The sequence below is a fragment of the Vespula pensylvanica genome, chromosome 14 (genome assembly GCF_014466175.1).
Source record: "Vespula pensylvanica isolate Volc-1 chromosome 14, ASM1446617v1, whole genome shotgun sequence".
Classification (NCBI taxonomy): Eukaryota; Metazoa; Arthropoda; class Insecta; order Hymenoptera; family Vespidae; genus Vespula; species Vespula pensylvanica.
Window position 1 is genome coordinate 1,659,532 of NC_057698.1, and position 19,429 is coordinate 1,678,960.

Below are 19,429 nucleotides of genomic sequence, written 5' to 3' on the forward strand. Positions count from 1 at the left end.
GTCGGTTTTCTACGCGAGAACGACAAGGAAGAAACAAAATATGGCTCGATGATCCACGATAGCGGCAACGCGTCAATCCCAACTCGTACGAATCGACGAATCTGAACGTTTCGAATTTCAAGATTCGTTGTTTTGAAATCTGCGCACGACATGCTTTCTCTCTTTCTCTCTCTCTCTCTCTCGTGCACATACATTCTCTCCATCTCTATACATCGTACGCAATGCATATTGCATTCGGCTTGTTTTCGCGTTACCCATCGTAGCAACCGAAATAACATACCGAGCACCCATTGTCGATAGTGTTTTTCGAAATATTCTCTTACGTGTATCGAGTCGTTACGTAAAAACTATGTATTTGGTTTGACTATGTTTTCCGTATGATTTTTTCTTTATATATATATATATATCATTTTTGCTTGTTAGTAGTTTTTTATCCTCCAACAAAATATCCCATTGCATTCAATAGTCCGACGACGATGTTTTATTATATTTTTTTTTCTTCGCGCCGAGAAGAGTAAAAACGTGAAGATAATATATTTATATATATATATATATATATATATATATATATATATATTATATATATTTGTTCGTGTGCATGTGTATCTGTGTCTAGATGAAGCTATACGAACGAAAAGGTGATTTATAAAGACTTCAGAGCGATAGACCGCTACTCGACGCGAGGCTATCCTCCGAGTTGATTAATGAACAAACCGACCAATCGGTTCGATAAAATCAGTGTAAACGACAGGACGACCGATAAATATCTGGCGATATAAACGGCTGGACTTGGTAGAACGCGTCTCCTCCATAAATCAAAATGTAGTCCACGTACAGCCATCGTTGTATCGTTCGAATAACATCTTTATCGAGTTTGATAAAACCTACTGGGATGATTAAAAACGACGATGTGTCGTCGGAAAGAAAGAAAATCGATTTGTACTTGAGCGAATATAATCGATAGATAAGTAAAGCATCCTGGACCAATCAAGACCGACTTTTGATATTTTTCATCAATCTGGATTCTCAACGTAAGTGTGGACACTAATCCGAGAAATAGAAAAGGAATAAAAAATTAATACTTTATAATCAAGATCGAATTTTTACTTTCATCAATTTTTTCTCGATATATATATATCGAATATATATATATATATATATATATATATATATATATATATATGTATAAATAAGAAAAAAAAAGAGGAAAAAAATAGAAAAATAAAAAAAGGTACGAAGAATTATAAAAAAAAAACAAATAGACGAAATTATTAACTGGAGAAACTTAAGATTTATAAGAATACACATCTATGAATCTTCATTCTTGACAAATGTTAAGACATATCGGTGTCTATATAGATATATACATACATATATGTATATATATTATGTATATATATATATATGTTGGTGTATATATGTGCAGAAAAAGAAAAGAAAAAGAAGAAAGATGTATGGATATATCCACGAAGAAGGGCTGCCGCTGACAGTCCTGTCTTCGCAGGCAAATTTCACTTTTTGTCCGCGGACGGTCGTTTGAAAGGAACGAATATTGGATTCGGTTATTACTTCTTCGACCTTCGCCCGAATCCATTCTTCGTCGATCTTCTTCCGCGAGCCCAGACGTGGCTGCTACGGAAGAAATTGATTCGTTTGCCTGTAATAAGTCTTCATAACGAGTCATCTTCAATATTATCATCGTTAATACCATCGATCGAATTTCATTCCTATATTCGGCCACACCGGAATTCGTATTTATGTTTATAGAATAAACGTTCATTCATGAATCGAAAAGAGCGATGAATGAATAAATGAATTAATGAATGAATGAACAAATAAATAGCGTTTCGTAAATAACGTCATTGTTTATGATTATTAAGCATAAAAGAAGTTTTCTGATTCAACGAACCAATCCGACATATAACACGATTTCCACGTGTCATCGTAACTTACTAGACTTTTCATCAAAAACCATTAAACTTTGTTGTATTGCGACAGGGAAAGTTGGTCGAACAATGAAAAAAAGGAATAAAAAAATAAAAAAAAAAAAAAAAATAAAAAAAATAAAAAAGAATAAATAAATACAAAGACAAGGTAAAGGTAAATCCGTAAAAGGAGATAAATAAAAGTCTGACATTTAATAAAAGTAAAATAGAAGTTTACGAGAATAAATTCGGTATCCATTAGAGAACGCAGATAGAGGAATAGGTTAAAAAGAGAGATCGGATTGGAAGGATTACGAGAGGACGATAGGATGCCGAACATGCACGATGACGAATTGTTATTCCCGATAAACGAAAAGGCCCTGCCCTTTTCTCGTCGACAATGTTTTATCGATGCTCCCGAGATCGAGGAGGTGTCGAGGTGTGGTGTTCGAAAGGGGTTGGAGTAAGGGGGATGAAATTATACCGGCTGGTAATGGACTTGGCTGCTTTAATATTGGAATGCCATAGGTTATTCGTCGGTTACTGGAGGGAGTAGTGGATGGTGAAGAAGAAGGGATGGAAAAGAGGAGAAAAGAGAGAGAAGGAGGGAGGGAGGGAGGGAGGGAAGGAGAGAGAGAAAGAAAGAAAGAAAAAGAGAGAGAGAGAGGAAGAGAGAGAAAGAGAGAAAGAGAGAGAGAGTTGGAGAAGGTGACGAAGTATAGGAGTGAGTTGGAGGGTTGAAGAGACGAGGAGGGGGTGTTAGTTTCCTGGTCGGATATTAGCTGTCACGCGGCTCACTGGACAGGACACCAGACGTATATACAGAGGGAACGCGGTGTAAAGGTAGCGTCTAGCTCCTAAGTATGGTGGACGTCCGACATTGGATGCTTGCCACATTTATGTATAGAAAAGTCCGATCGGGCCGATCGGCGTTACGGAAACCGGATCGTTCGTGCGATCGACGGAATTTCTAGATTCAAGGCGGCCTCCTCTCTCGCTCGCTCTTATACACGGCATACTTTCTCTTTCCTTTCCTTTTTCAACCAACGGCAACTTGGTAACGTCCGAAAAAGCGGAACTTCGGAAATTTCGGAACGATCGATCAACGATTACGTGTGGCGGCCGGGTGGCACGACTCTTATCGCATTTTCTCTACGTTAAACGACGTGACCCGCGATAAATTGGAGCGATGGATCTCACGGAAATGGGGTGGGAGAGAAGAAGAGAGAGAGAGAGAGAGACAGACAAGAAGAAAGAGAGAGAGAGAGAGAGAGAGAGAGAGAGAGAGAGAAGAAAAACTCATTGCGAAAAGTGAAGTTACGTCTTGGACTTTCGAAATTGAGCAAACCATCGAGATTTTACTTCCGAGCTCTCTCTCTCTCTCTCTCTCTCTCTCTGAAATCGAGATACGTGAGAGATAGCAGAGAGAATCTTTGGTTCAGCTACCGATAAACGGACCTAACGAGCATCGTTTCGTCTAGCCCATCCCATACCATAAAGTATCGCGATACGTGTAAACCTACGGCCTACATTATAGCCCAGACTCGGCATACGTGATGCAATGCAGCCTGGATCGTCAGTAGAATACTAAAGTGCTCGTACATCCTACTCCATCTCCCCTCAAATCATATATATATATATATGTACGTAGTCAGCACCTATAACACCTTTCCATCATACTCGTATCAGAACACGTGCGTACGTCTTCCTCTTCTTGATGTACATAGCTATACGATCAAACTTATTTTCACGCGAGGTTCTACTTCCTGAATTTACAAAATGTCGCTAGGAATAGCAGGAGAAGAGCATGGAAAGGGAGTATAAGAAAGAGATAGATAAAAAGAGAGAAAGAGAGAGAATAAGATATCGAAGTCTTCGTACGAGAAGAGAAGACGAAATGATTGGTAGGTACCTTTCGAAATCGAACAGAAGTTCGATAGCATTAATGCGAATAATATGTTTCCTTTATAACGACTTGGACGCTACTCTTTGCGATGATACGAAAGTTCGAAGAGGAAGTAAAGATAAAAAGGAAAAGGGAAGGCTAAAAAAAAAAGAGGTCGTTGACGATAGAACTCTGATAGAAGATGAAGAAGAAATAGAACAAGAAGAAGAAGAAGAAGAGGTAGAAAGAGGATGAACGAAAAGAGTCTGGATCGAGAGTGAGAAAAAAGAAAGATATATAAAGTAGGACGTGATGAAAACTCAAAAAGTGGAACGAAGAGAGAGAAAGAGAGAGAGAGATAAATAGAGCCCCGAGGCTCGCCAGATTGGTTTGAAATCAATTAAGCTACGGTGGCGTAATCAGTATATCGTCGGGGTTGCATCGTTCCTAGAGAGAAAGTAAAATTCATTCGTGTGAGTGAATGTTCGTACTATGTAACTTTCGATGTGTGCCGAACGTATATCGTTGCTTCGACGATTCACACCCCAATCAACCGTAGACGGGGAGTATTTACGAGCTGGGCCACGACTCGATTCATTTTTCCTTCCGAGAAAATTTAGCCGAATGCGATCCACGTCGTCCAGGTATTTCAGGTAACGTCAGGTATTTGCGGGAATCACCTGTCGATCGTACGTTCCGTGATCTCGAGCAACGCGTTATCGTGGCGTCACGTGATTTCCGCTTCCTTCGAAAACCACGCCGGAAGGAACTGCTATAACCAGTGATGATCGAGCAGTTATAGCATAGCTTCAATCGAGTATGTGGAAACTGCAATTTTTCCTTAGCTCGATACCAAATAAAGTAATGTTTCGACGTTCGACGACTGGTGAATTCTTAAAAATGTTTAGATGCCTGGCGTTCGATGCTTAATAATCTATAATAATGTATAACCTGAGCTTTTACAGATGGAAAGTAAAATTGGAGATTAGAGTAATATCGTTTACTCGAATCTCTGAAAAAGAAAAAGTTGCAGTTTTATCTTCGACGCCTTATAATGAAAATATAACGTACGGAATTATTCTATTATCTCCTTCATTCTCTAATTCATCTGTTTTTGTATTAAACATTTCGAGAAAATGAGAGAGAGAAATAATACTTTGTAAAAAAAGACTCCAAACTTTTTTCATCTATCATTACGAATATCAATATACCATTAGACGATCAATAGATTCGAAACTGTCGTAATAGATATAGCTTGCCGACGTAGGTAATGCCAGTCAAAGGTTAGTTTCACCTTCCAAAATGCCGGAGAAAGGATCTAAAAATCTAGCAACCCGGTGAGGTGAGGGTAAGAAGGGTGGAAGAACATTGCGGATATAGAAGGAGCCGTAACGCTTAGAGCAAGGCAACCATCCTACCATCGGCCACACGGATGGCATCGTGAGAGAGTAGCAGAAGAAGGGTAAAGAGGAAGACGACTATACACGATGCTGGTGATGGTGGTGGTGGTGATGGTGGTAGTGGTGGTAAGCTTGAAAGTTGCAGGAACGAGTCTGGGGTTGGAGGTTGGACGTGATCTTTCATAGATGCTTGATTGGCCCAGTCTAAGGGGAGATCTATTGTCCTAGAAAATGTAATAGACGAAGTCTTGAGAAATGACAAAACATTTAAGGCCGGCTTAAACTGGTAACAATAAAAGGAGACACGTTGATGAAATCAAGATCGTAGGAAAGTTGTGCGCGCCTGACCGGCCTTGCACGTACGACACGCTTCGTCTCTCTCTCTCTCATTTGTTCTTTCTTTCTCTCTCGCACACTCATTTTCTCTTTCTAACACGCTCGGAAATACGAGGGTGATGTCGGAGGACGCAAGGGGATGGACGTGTGTTGGATGAACGCGTGGATTTTCCTCGGGCTGAGCTTCCAACGAAATGGAGAACGAGGGAGAAAGCTTCGGAGGTGATTCGCACCGTTAACTCGCCTCTCTCTCTCTCTCTTTCTCTCTTTCTCCCAATCTTCAAATCTTATCCGTTTCATCTTGACGCCTAATTGATCTGTTTCGTGGCTCTATGTTGTTCGATGTAGATAGGTAATCACGCCAAAGATTATCGTCGAGTAATCTTAACAATCCTCTTGAACGTTCAAATTATCCTTTCGTCTTATCGACATATTCGTCATACTCAAATCGAAATTGTTTTCGTTATCTAAAAAATAAATGTTAACGTAGAGAATTGATAACAAACTATTGTAAGACTCTTCTTCAGCTTATAACACGGTAGAATAGATACTTTAAGTAAACATTAACCGGCCAACGAACTTTCTACATCGGACAGATCGTCGGGTAAAATCAGGATTCAAAATTTTCACTTGCTATTACGTTCGAAGGTATTTCCAGTTCGCGGCACTCGGGACAGAAAGGCTATTTATATTCAGTTTCGGTCGGTAATCAGAAATTTAGTGATTTCGACGCTTCGCAAAGTAAGTACATATGTATCTACGTGTGTATGAAGGTGTATATATACGTGTGTATGTAGGTATGTATACATACATCAATTTTCATTGGTAGACGGATTTCATCGAGTCGGCAAATTCGTCTTTTCGTCCTTCAAAAATTCAGTGGACATTCGGCTGGCATGAAAGATTTCGTGACTCTACTCGTTTATGTCCACTGCCCTCGCAGATTTTACAAGCTCAGCTTTTCTTCCATGGTGCGACCGGATATCTAATCTTTTTCAAGCTTTCCCGTGGATAAACGAGCGCGACGGATCTCGCGGATTCACACATTTTCTCCTTTCCACTGCTTTAATTCCTACGCAAACATTCGACGATTCGCCGACGTAATTTTATGAGAGTGGAACAGATCCACGGCGAAACCTTTGTCATCTCCCATCTCTCTTCTTTCTCTTTTTAATTCATTTTTAAAAACGTTAAAAAATAATTTTAGCGAATTTCAACCGAGTATTACGTACGTGTTGCTCAGGATATCTTCTATTTAAAAAGTATAAACAACGAATTTTTATTATTATAAATAATAATAATAATAATAATAATAATAATAATAATATTAAATAAAACAAAAAAAAAATTAGTCACGATAACGAAATATAACCCAATAGATGCACCTACTGTATTTGTTGTAATTTTATATATCACTATGTTTTCTCTTATTTATTATCTATTTATAAAATTAGGTCAATTTCATCGCATTGTAATTATATAATAACGAAAATAAAAGACATACTTGAAAAATATTTGTGTTATTCCGAAGAAATAAAATATATACCTACTTCCAGGACGTACAACATAATGTAATAAAATAATATTGCATAAAAGTGTTGGGAGTTTCTGGAAAGGCAGGTTCGCGAAGAATTCCATTCGTCTTCTGTAATTTCTTCGCTAATAAAACTACTTATTTCTCTTACCCTCTACCCCCACCTCCACACGATATCGTTCCTAGTACGAACAATTTCATTTCATTTGCGTTTGGTTCGTATACCTTCAAGTCGGAAGATCAAATGCAAACAACGCCTTGGTACACCGGTCTATGGCTTTTATCCTTTTCCCTTCTCATCCTTTTTCATCCCTTTTAGGTCCTTGGATACGAGGCTAACGCGGCGCATTACGTCGCATTCAAGCATCGAGTGGCAAAAAAGCAAAAGGTATTTCAACCTTCCCTTGCAAAAGGTTAGAGAAACTTTCATTTCTCGATGCTTCGTTTGACGTTCATCTACACCGTGCGATATTATGGTAAAACTCGAATTATTATTCAGATTCTTCGGACAAAATTTCTATATTTATAATTATTAGATATTATACCTTCTTTTTCTAATATAATTTGAGAGAACGATAAAATCAAAATCGTCATATAATTTTATTCTTTCTGTAATCACCACTTCGACATACGATACAATTTTTTTTCATTATCTCGTCTTTTATCCGAAGTCCGATAGAACGGATATCGTTGGATTGTTGCTACGATACTAAACGAATTAAAAATTAATCCCCCCGAAACATTTTTATCTTTCTATATAATTCATTAATTTTTTCAAGTATCTACGGTATTCGTTTTGCGATTGCAAAATGAGTATGCGATATTACATTTATATTAGTTATAGAACATGTAATATTTTAGAAAAGTATATGTGAGAAATTGCATTTTGTCTTCGCTCGATTTACGCTCATTCTTCGGAGATTGTAAATCTAAATTTAATGGAAAAGAGAAAGAAAAATAGAACGAATATCGATCGAAAATACGATTTCTTTTTTAACAATTTTTAACGAACGGACAAATCATTATCGTACTATAAATTATTTACAAATAAAAAAGAGTTTTCGTCAATTTTAAAATATCGCTAACGAGTGAAAATATCAATTACGAAATTGCAATTTTTTCCTCTCACTTTTTTTCTTTTCATATCTCACAGATACTTTCCTGAAAAAATTAGTTATCATCTCGAAATTACAACAAGAGCTAAGAGAAAATTAAAAAAAAAAAAAAAAAAAAAAGAAAGAAAAGGGGGAAAAAATGTTCAAATGATCAAGTAGAAGATGCAGGCGTATAATCAATTCAAGCAATCAAAGCAGAGTTTAAGCGATTCAACTTCTCAAGAAGGATGAACGTACGTGTCTTTCATCTTTACCCTTCTCTAATCCTTTCTTCGTCCTTTACAAGACTTTCTCACTTCTACTTACTTACTTCCCATTTGAAGCATAGAGAACTTAACGTGCGTTCGTAGTTTCGCGAATATAACAAGAAGTAACAGCTGTGGCTACTCCACAGCAGTCACCCATGATATATCCATGTGAGAAAGCAAGTGGGAGAGAAAGAGAAAGAGAGACAGAGACAGAGAGAGAGAGAGAGATAGATAGAGAATACGAAGGAAAGTAATTATGTGGAATACAACGAAAGCGATCGTCCGTTCGTTTCTAACACGACTCTACCGATTATAACATTGGCTCGATACAGAAAAAGAGCTTCTGTATATGCTACACGAAGAAACTTTCTGATTTATCGTTTTCCCTCTCTTATGTCAGACTTTGCGTAGGTCGGTAGGTATACCAGATTGCGCGCTCTCCGACTCTAACGAAGTAACTTCGCTGTTTATTCGCTTTTTCTTCTTCTACTTTTACTTCTTCTTCTTCTTCTTCTTCTTCTCCTTCTTCTTCTTCTTCTCCTTTTTCTTCTTCTTCTCCTCCTGATTCTACTTTTAGTTCTCTGCTTTTAGTTCTAGACTATGAGAATCCCTCGGATCCATTTGGTAGAACGAACGAAATACGTCGATGATAACTCCGAGCAATGTTTAAGAAAGATCTCTGATGTTCTTATTTTCTTTTTTGGATTCTTTAAGATTAGTTTAACATCAACGAGCGGATGTTCAATTCGTGATATCGAAATATCCTTAGGTATCAATCGGATTTTTTCATTTCAAACGAAATCTCTAATAAATCTATCTAAATTCTAATAACACGCTTATTTTAAGGGACTACGAATAAGATAACGATATTTATAATATTTTTTTTCTATTTCTTTTCTTTTTTTTTTATAGGATGATTTTGAGAAGATAATGATAGAATGGAGGGGACAACACAAATTAGCATCACGATCGGGAAGAATAATCGATCCAATTTGAATGAAATTAAAATCATCAAAATCTGTATTGAAACGTTGAAATAAAATTACTTTACATTCTCGACATAAAAGTCTAAAACTTGGAGAGACAAGCTTAAGAGAATAATCTTCTTCTTAAAGCATCTCTCGTAGAAGGCGAAGGAATAAATCGAGTGAATCGCAAGAAGACCCATCGATATTCGTAGGAATAAGAAGCGTCTACGGTAATCAGACAACGTTACTCCGTTGAATGTAAATAGCGATCCTGACGTCGACGAGTTGTAGCAACGGCAAGTAGCATCAGCAACGGCCGTTCGATAGAACACAAACCTTCGTGAAGGTTCCTAGGTAGAAGCATTGAATGAAACAAGTTTGCTTTTGTTCGACAATTAGGATGAAACAATGAGAATGCCCACTCCCTAGGTTCTTACCTCCTGGTTCGGCAGCTGCCACCCTTAGACCCCCTACTTACACCCCCACCCAAGCCTTACTTCCATTCATCGGTAACACTAGCACCACCTATCATCCACCTCTACGTTGCCGCAAATCCCGAACTAATATCAAACTCTTGGAAAAGAAAAGAAAGGTACCTTCTCACATAGACAAGAAAGATGGGTAAGTGGATGTAGGATGGATTCAGGACTTTCCACGCTTGTATCCGTGCTCTACGTCGACATTCGAGCTGATAAAAGGAACGACGAGGTGGCGTTTGGACGGCGTTGAATGTAGAGGAAGGGTGAATCGAGGTGACGAGGGGAGAAACAGAGAAAGAAGGGAAGAGATAGAGAGAGAGAGAGAAGATAGAGGGAGGATGGTACAGGTTGGACGATGCCACGGCGAGGCCTGGAAGTAAAACAGAAGGAGAGAATGTTCCGCGGGAAATAATTGATTGTATTAGGTGAGTTAGTATTCCGCCTGCGGATTGCGCGCGACTGAACTCTTGCACCGCGCAAAGCTCTCCGGGTTAGACCTTTCTACGACGTAGAACGTTGAACGCGTTCTCCGAGTATATAGGTATATGTGCGTTCGTATGTGTTTGTATCTATGTGTATGTATGTATGTGTGTGTGTGTGGGAGTGTACGAGTGTAGGTGTACGTCTCTGAATACGCTGCCAACGGGCAACGGCAAATGTTTGCTCGAAATCACGGAGCTCAGGGCCATCCCACGAGTGATTGGCCGCGATCGTTTGCGATATAATAATCGTCTGCTTCGTCTTAACTCTGGATAGAGAGAAAACGAGAGAGAGAGAGAGAGAAAGAGAGGAAGACAGTGAGATAGTAAAGAAGAACGAGTAGGACGTTGAAATGCCGATTGGATTACGAAAAGGTCTTGGAAAGTTCCGAAACTTTTTCCCCACCCGGTAGAGATTGGTTTTTCTCGTTCTTCAGACTCTTCTAGCTAGAGGCTACAAAACTCGCGAGGCTTGGATCACCAACTCTCTTTCTCTTTCTCTTTCTACTCCTCCTCCTCCTTCATCTTCTCTTATCTCGTTCTTCTTCTATAGCGAGAATATTGTTTTCGAGAAATTACGAAATGGAGAATGTATACGTGTGTACATGTGAATGAATCGCCCGTACGAGGGGATAAACATAACTTTGTTTCGGCAATTACTACTGATTGCCGATAGTTGCGTCATTGCGGTCCATAGCAGCCTTTAATTTCTATCCCAGTACTCAACTTGTACGAATTGGCTCGTTTATATATCTGTCCATGTGCGTATTGAGCAAAAGAGATTCAAAGCTCGCTCAATCGAGTCAGAAATTTATCGAGCGTTTAATTATAAAATCATGACTCGCGTTGCAATATTCCATTTCCCGTAGACGTGGGACGCGTCATCATAATTGGAAAATTAATCGATAAGTCGTTGTCCTCGTATTCCGTACTTCGCAGGATTAACAAAATTTCGTTTGTTTAACAAAAGATATGTGTGTATCTTCCTTTCGTAGATTTCGATACTGTACATACATACATACATACATACATACATACATACATACATATATTAAAAATAAGAAAACGTATAAAAGCATTCAAAAAAAATAATTTCCATTCATTCATACGTTCGTTCTTCATCAAACATTCATTCATTCTTTCTTTTTTTCTTATATCTCAAATATATCTCATTATTTCATTTCCATTTCCATCGTTAACAATACCCGATATATCTAATAAACTAATAATAAAATAAGATAAAATGAGTTATCTAAAGAGAGAGAGAGAGAGAGAGAGAGAGAGAGAGAGAGAGAGAGAGAGAGAGAGAGAGAGAGAGAGAGAAAAAAAGAAAAAAGAATTCCATTCTTCGTAGAATGAAAAGGAAAAATTGAATCGAAATTCGTACAATTGGATACTGACCTAAATCTTATCGAAAACTAGTACACAATGTTATAATATCTCCTATAAATATTCGACCAGGGAAAGGTTGGCGAGAAGAGAAAGGAGAGAAGGAGGAGTTCGATCGATCAGCATGGAAGTTTCGAAGACGAGGTGGGTTGAAGAAAAAAAAAAAAAAAATAAAAAAACAAGAAAAAAAGAAAAAAGAAGAAAGAAAAAAGGAAAAAAAAAGAAAAGTGAGGAAAAAGAGGAAGAGGAAGAGGAAGAGAAGAGAAGAGACCTATCGAGTCGGTAGTATTCGATGCCTATACACATTCAGCCAGGTGTAGAGAAGCATGAAGCAAGCCATAAGTAAGCCGTAAGCCGAGGCAGACCGTCGGGGGCTGGTTCTGACTGGCAGGTTTCTTCATCGAAGAAGCCACCGGAAATGATGCTTCCTTCCGTGAGCTTGTAAAGTTATTGTCATTACTATCACGAGTAACGTTTAGTCCAAGTACGTCAATAATTGTCCCACCAGCGAAAATATACTTTAAATATGAAACAGTCAGGTGCAGAGCCTCCTCCGATCCCCATCAAGATGACTCCCGACAGGAACACGCCTCGTACACGCTTTCCTATGCTCGCCTTGACTCCGACCCCCTTTTTTCTTCAATCTTACTTTTTTTTTTCTTTTTATTCTCTTTTTCTTTCTTATACTTTTGCGCCTACTTTCACAACGATGTAACTAACAAGAAAGAGAGAGAGAGAGGGAAAGAGATATGTCATTTGAAAAGTGCCTTCTTTTACTGATCGCTCATCTTGAGATAAAAGAAGCAACTTTTCTTTTACTTTTCTTTTCTTTTACTTTACTTTACTTTACTTTTCGTTTGTTTTATTCCGTTTCGTTTGATTTGATTTGATTTTATTTTATTCTATTTTATTTTCCAATCCGCGAAACGCGTTGACGGACTCGTCAACTCCTCCCCTCTTATTCTTTCTTTCCTACCCTGACAGCTCACGTGAATAGAGAAAAAGAAGAATGCTTTTTTAAGACATATTATATTATCCTTGCATTGGTCGGATTAACGTTTGTAGTCTGACAGATAACGTCGGTTATAACGTTGCGTGATGGAACAAACGTGAAATGAGTTTTCATATTTTCGATATTCGATAATTCACTTTGGTCGTTGGGTTTAAACTGACATAACGTTTTGTTGAATGTGTATGCTCGTAGTTAGTCGAATAAACGATTATAAATTTCGTTAAAAACCGTCTATACTATGTGTGTGTATGTAGTAAAACGTTCGATTTGTTATTATAATTATTTCATTTAAGTATATATCATGTTTGAATTTACGGGATAAAAAAAAAAATCTACCACTCGAGAATAAGTCCAAAAGAGGATCATACTCGTTCCAATAATTTGTTGAAAAAAATTACAACCAGTAACTCGTGCCGAATTCGGACCTTTCATCCTCTCGATAACGAGTACCGGAGGGACTTAATATTTTTTCCACTCACTACTTAAGAAGTTCTCTGATGGCTCCAAAATACTCGTGCCTAATTTAGGTCGAAATTGAGGGTGGATGATTCGTAGGTGGTTGAAAATGAGATAGGTCGACATCGAAGTTGGTTGAGATCCTCTTCAATGATGCACTGACTCTATTACGCGATAATTATTTATTCATTACGATGAATAAATACATTGAATATAATATTTAAATATAAATACAGTCTATGCGACTGTTTAAAAAGAAAAATAATACTTTATACGAACAAACGCTGACTCTATAATTGACTGCATTGCGCGCAGTCGACTCAATCGCGGACACATATACCTAAAAATTAATTAAATTAATATGATTAATTCAGATTAATGAACAAATAATGCTTCTACTGCGCGATTTTTTTTTTTTTCTTTTCTTTTTTTATTATACTCGGTTTATTCGTTGCATCGTGCGCAATTATCGTAATAACGGAATTACTGCTATCATTGTTATAATAAGCAATTTTATAGATTATTAAGGAATTTTTTTGTAAAAAAAAAAAAAAAAAAGTTTACTTACTTGAAGTCTTCGTTGATCCTTACACGATGAGCATCCTGCCCCCGCAATAACGAAGAGACTATGCACTAAACACTGACTCTACTTCGCGAATCTAATTTGCTTTAATCAGCTTATTAAATTCTAAGAACAAATAAAAATATTACGAACAAACACTGCTACTATACTTCGCGAGTTTCTATCGATTTTAATTTAATCAGCTTATTAAATCGTAAAAATAAATATATAAATTTCGAACAAGAATTATAAAGATAAATATATAAATTTCGAACAAGAATTGTGAAAATAAATATATAAATTACGAACAAGCACTGCTTCTACTCCGCGATGTTTTCTTTTATTTAAACGATACTACACACTTGATTTACTCGTTGTTAAATTCACAATTGCAATGTTCACAATATTCCGAAAGCACATGGTTCTGAAACAAGAAAATAATAAAAACGGAATTAGTTATATTGTTATAACAAAAAAGAATCTTAAAATTATTAAGAAAATGTTTAATAAAAATATGTACTCGTTTTATTAACTGATCCTTACACGATAATAGACTTTTAATAGAATTTATCTGGAATAACAAAAATAATACAAATTTCTATACTTTTTTATATGTGATAATACACTTATTATAATGTTAAATAAATATGAATGAAATTATATATATTAAAATTCAATTGTTAAGTAATATAAAATATCTACTTCAGAGAAAATTGATTGAAGTCATCGTAGAAATGTAATTAAATACACGCCGAAATATTCTCTAAAACAAAGAAGACTTTTCTCTTAAGCTGATCATACGAGGAATACGAACGCGTGGTTACCTTCATTGTGTTCTTAACCGAAAAAATTCTTGGAAATTCATAGCTCATTTATTGTTTACATGCCGAATGTTATCTATCTATCTCTCTCTATTACGCGTATTTTTATATAATTATTTACTCGTACGAGTGCGAACGACGACCAACGATCACCTTCGTTTTTCTACTATATTTATTTCCTTCATAGAATTCTTGGAAAATCGACGGGCAAGTAACTCGTATTAATAAAGTATAAATATAGTCTCCGTGTGTGTGTACGTTCCGTATAAAGAATATTCATATGTGTGCATTGTCTATATGTGACGTATGTGTGTATATGAATGTATGTGTATGATGTGCGTATTACGTAGGCATATCGTATTACATATTGGATATATTACGTATGTATGAAAATCGAATATAATGCGAAATATGATGGATTACGATCGATTAATGAAAAATAATTAATTACAGCAACGTTAAAGAGTGAGAGAAGTAACGATATCGAGAAAATATGAGGAGAAAATTCTCAAAAATAAGTAGTACGTAACAAGAGAATAGAACGCCAAGACGACGATTTTATTTTCACGAATATCTTTTTAACGCAACGATGTTTCGGTTTGCCAACACGGCCACATGTAAATCGCGTTTTCGGCAATCGTTTGATATACTGGAGAAAGCTGAACGTGCGGAAAAATATTCTAATTACCTGTAATTACGAGGACGACGACGCTCCGTCCAACCTGTTGGCACTCGCGAACTCAAAATGGCGACACATTATCGGTGACACGGCAAAAAGACCGGCCGCGCATGCGCATAGCGACACTTCGTAATGGCTTACCCGAGCACACGTAATTTTTCGATGTATTATAGAAAAATATCGAAATGTTAAAAATATCGTATGGAGACTGAAAATATATCAAAACGTATAGTTCTGAAGCCAAAATTACGAAAACAAACGTTCGAAATAACCTACGTGCAAGGATAAAGCTTTAAACGAGAGAGAAAAATGAGGACGAAATACATCGTGAACGAGATATCATTTCTTCTATCCCAAATATTTCTTAAACGCAGTAATACTTCGTCTTGCAAACAATAGACCACGCAAATCGCGAGTTTGATAATCGATTAATGTACCCGAGAGATACGTATGATTAAGAAAAAATATAATAATTACCTGTAATTAAGACGACGATGTACACTCCTCGACATCTTGATGGGAAAAGACCGAAATAAGTCGAGCAGCCAATGACGAGCCGCGATTGTCATCTAAAGAATCTCTTGACCAATAACTTTGCTCGACGTAATTAATATGTGTTAATACTTATAAATATGAAAACTTTATTAAATTCGATATAAACAAATATAATACAATAAAATAAATGGCTAATTCAGTTGAATTACAATATGGTACGAAGTGATTTTTATAACAACAAAACTGAAAATAATTGCTCTCATAATCCATAGCCATATATAATAAATGGTAATAGATATGCCATGCATTTCCAACTTCTACGTGATTCGTGCAGTACATAAGGCATTAATTCTATATTCGTATTTCATGAATCGTGGTTTCAAAGAGGGATTTTTCTAATTCAATAATAAAGCACAATTCAACTTTGGAATAAGAAATATATTATTACGCATTTAATTTCAACATGCTCATAATATAAACAAAAACGGAATTTTGATTGACTTTAACAGTTAAACTATCAATTTCATCTTGCATTACTACGAGTACACATCGAAGCTCTCTCTTCCCAAACGACAAAGGTTAGAAAATTAATACTTTCGATAAATTTATAATTATATTAACCAAATATAATGTACACGGAGTACAAAAAGCTAATATTTAAGCAACACTGCATTCGATTAACCATTCTTAAGCTCGTGATACTAAATATAAAATAAATCTAATTCAACAAAAAAGTACTTTCGAAAGACTACAATTTCTTTCGTATTCCGACGAGGGAACATCGAAATTCACTTTTTTCATAATAATTAAGTTAAGAGTAATTTAAACTTTTGATTAATTCGTAATTATATAAATAATCATTAATGTACACGAAATACAATCAAGTATTATTTAAATAATACTACATACAGATAAGCATTGCCAACCTCGTAAGACGAAATAAACAAAATTAAAAATTCTGATACTTAAAAATTTTTAAACTCCCGCTTTTTGTTTACTTGTAATATAATATATGGAGAGTGACTTTGACGGTTATTGGATCAGTTTCTATATCGATTTCGACGAGAAAAGATTACAGATCTTTCAAGATAACTTTCATGCAAGTATCAACGAAGACTTCAAATAAATATACGCCCATATCACACATATCTGTATTATTCTATACAATTTCTTTTATTTTACATTAAAATATTGTACTGGTAGTCTTCTTTGGTCATGTACGCTGTCAACAAATCGAAACTTTTATTGACTTCGACAATTGGTGAATGAGTCTGCCTTTGATTCAAACGAGTACACATCGAAGATCTCACTGGATGCCTTTTTTCCAAACACCAACTAAGACTTAAAGTAAATATATTTTTCTCTCACATATTTACCGAATAATTTATAGATTCTTATTATCAGTGTGATACAAGTTATTTTTTTTTCTATTTTTCAATTTCAAGACTTTACTGCAATCGTGCGCGTAACAATGAAGGAATCGAGTGTTTGCGTTGTTCAATTAAAAAATTGAGTAAAAAAGAAGAGGTAATGCAAGTAAATTAGTCGATCACACATTCATTAAATAATCTGTACGACTTCTATCGTTTTAGAATTAAAGGGAGTAGTGGGGATGCTTTGCCACCCGAGAAGTGATATAAGGCGGCCGCCTTTGACAGTGGGTCCAGTCATACCACGAATTTTCACCATTCAAATCTCAATACTCACGGTACGCACGCTCCGCAAGTAAAAGAGAAGGGGTAATGCAAGTAAATTAGTCGATCACACATTCATTGAATAATCTGTACGATTTCTATCGTTTTAGAATTAAAGGGAGTAGTGGGGATGCTTTGCCACCCGAGAAGTGATATAAGGCGGCCGCCTTTGACAGTGGGTCAAGTCATGCCACGAATTTCCACCATTCAAATCTCAATACTCACGGTACGCACGCTCCGCAAGTAAAAGAGAAGGGGTAATGCAAGTAAATTAGTCGATCACACATTCATTAAATAATTTATACGATTTCTATCTTTGTAGAATGAAACGGAGTGGTGGGGATACTGTGCCACTTGGGGGAAATATAAGGCGGCCGCCCTTGGCAGTGGGTCCAGTCATGCCACGAATTTCTACTATTCGCATCTCAATACTCACGGTACGCACGCTCCGCAAGTAAGAGAGAAGAGCTAATTAATAACATTAATCGATCACTCATTCATTCAATAATTTATACGATTTCTATCTTTGTAGAATGAAACGCAGTGGTGGGGATACTGTGCCATTTGGGGGAAATATAAGGCGGCCGCCCCTTGGCAGTGGGTCCAGTCATGCCACGAATTTTTACTATTCACATCTCAATCCACGCGGAACGCACGCTCCGCAAGTAAGAGAGAAGAGCTAATTAATAACATTAATCGATCACTCATTCATTCAATAATTTATACGATTTCTACCTTTGTAGAGTGAAACGGAGTGGTGGGGATACTGTGCCATTTGGGGGAAATATAAGGCGGCCGCCCTTGGCAGTAGGTCCAGTCATGCCACGTATTTCCACCATTCAAATCTCAATCCTCGCGGTACGCACGCTCCGCGAGTAAGAGAGAAGAGTTAATTAATAACATTAATCGATCACTCATTCATTCAATAATTTATACGATTTCTATCTTTGTAGAATAAATGGAGTGGAGGGGATACTCTGCCATACGTGAAATGATATATATCGGACCGACTGGTAGTAAATGAGTCATTCATATCACGAATTTCCACGAGTATACATCGTAGTTTTTGTAGTACGCCCTCAGCACAATAGAGAAGAGTTTACGTGAGAACACAATTATATTACTCATTCTGTTAATATTCTATACGGTTTGTTTTGTTTTAGAATTACATTGTGTAGTGGGGATCCTCTCGCGTTCATGAACGGACTGGCAGCAAGTGGTTCATTTATTCCACGAATCTCCACGAGTACGCATCTTAATACTCGCAATACGCACTCTCCGTAAGTAACAGAGAAGATTTAGTAAGTATAAAATTTTATTACTCATTCTTTCAATATTCAGATCGATTTGTTTTGTTTTAGAATTAAATGGTGTCCCCCCCTCACTAAATGGTGATGTATTAAGGAGCGAATAGCAGCATGTTACAACGTTTTGTTTAACACTTCGGGTGGGACCCTTGGGAGGGGCCCAAGGGTGTGGGCCTTCGGGTGGGTTACTGTCTCCGTATCCTTTTCCTTTTCGTTTCCTCTCCTATTCCTATTTTGTTTCAGATACTTTCCTACTTAGATCATCGTGGACTCTACGCTACTCGCCGTCATAACAAAATTGAACCTACGACTGCTTTTAAGAGTTATTGGGTGAGTTTGATTTCCTACTTCCACGGGTACACTCAGAAATTTTCGCTGGAAGTCATAGGAGCGAGTACTAATGAAGATTTTACGCAAGTACAATGTGTTATCACTCATATTTTCGAAAATCTATAATCTTTGTTTTGTTTCAGTCTTCCACCGTGTGCCTTCGGAGGAGGTTGACAATCTATTTCCGCGAGAGGACTTAGAAATTTTCGCAGGAAGCCATAGGAGCGAGTACTAACGAAGATTTGACGCAAGTATAATGTTTTATCACTCACATTTTCGAAATTCTATACTATTTTTTTTTGTTTTAGACTTCGA

At 36.8% G+C, this 19,429-nt stretch overlaps 1 protein-coding gene across 1 annotated transcript in view; it reads right to left on the reverse strand.

The window, feature by feature from the left end:
- Window positions 1–13,933, reverse strand: part of LOC122634385 (neurotrimin-like) — a 244,353-nt gene extending 230,420 nt beyond the window's left edge. The window contains exons 1-2 of the mRNA XM_043823280.1: window positions 13,795–13,933; window positions 13,250–13,566 (exon numbers count right to left, since the gene is read on the reverse strand). Of these exons, the coding sequence (XP_043679215.1) occupies window positions 13,250–13,352 (103 nt within the window). The 5' untranslated portion in view covers window positions 13,353–13,566; window positions 13,795–13,933. The remainder of the gene's footprint in view (window positions 1–13,249; window positions 13,567–13,794) is intronic.
- Between the last annotated feature and the right edge of the window lie 5,496 nt (window positions 13,934–19,429).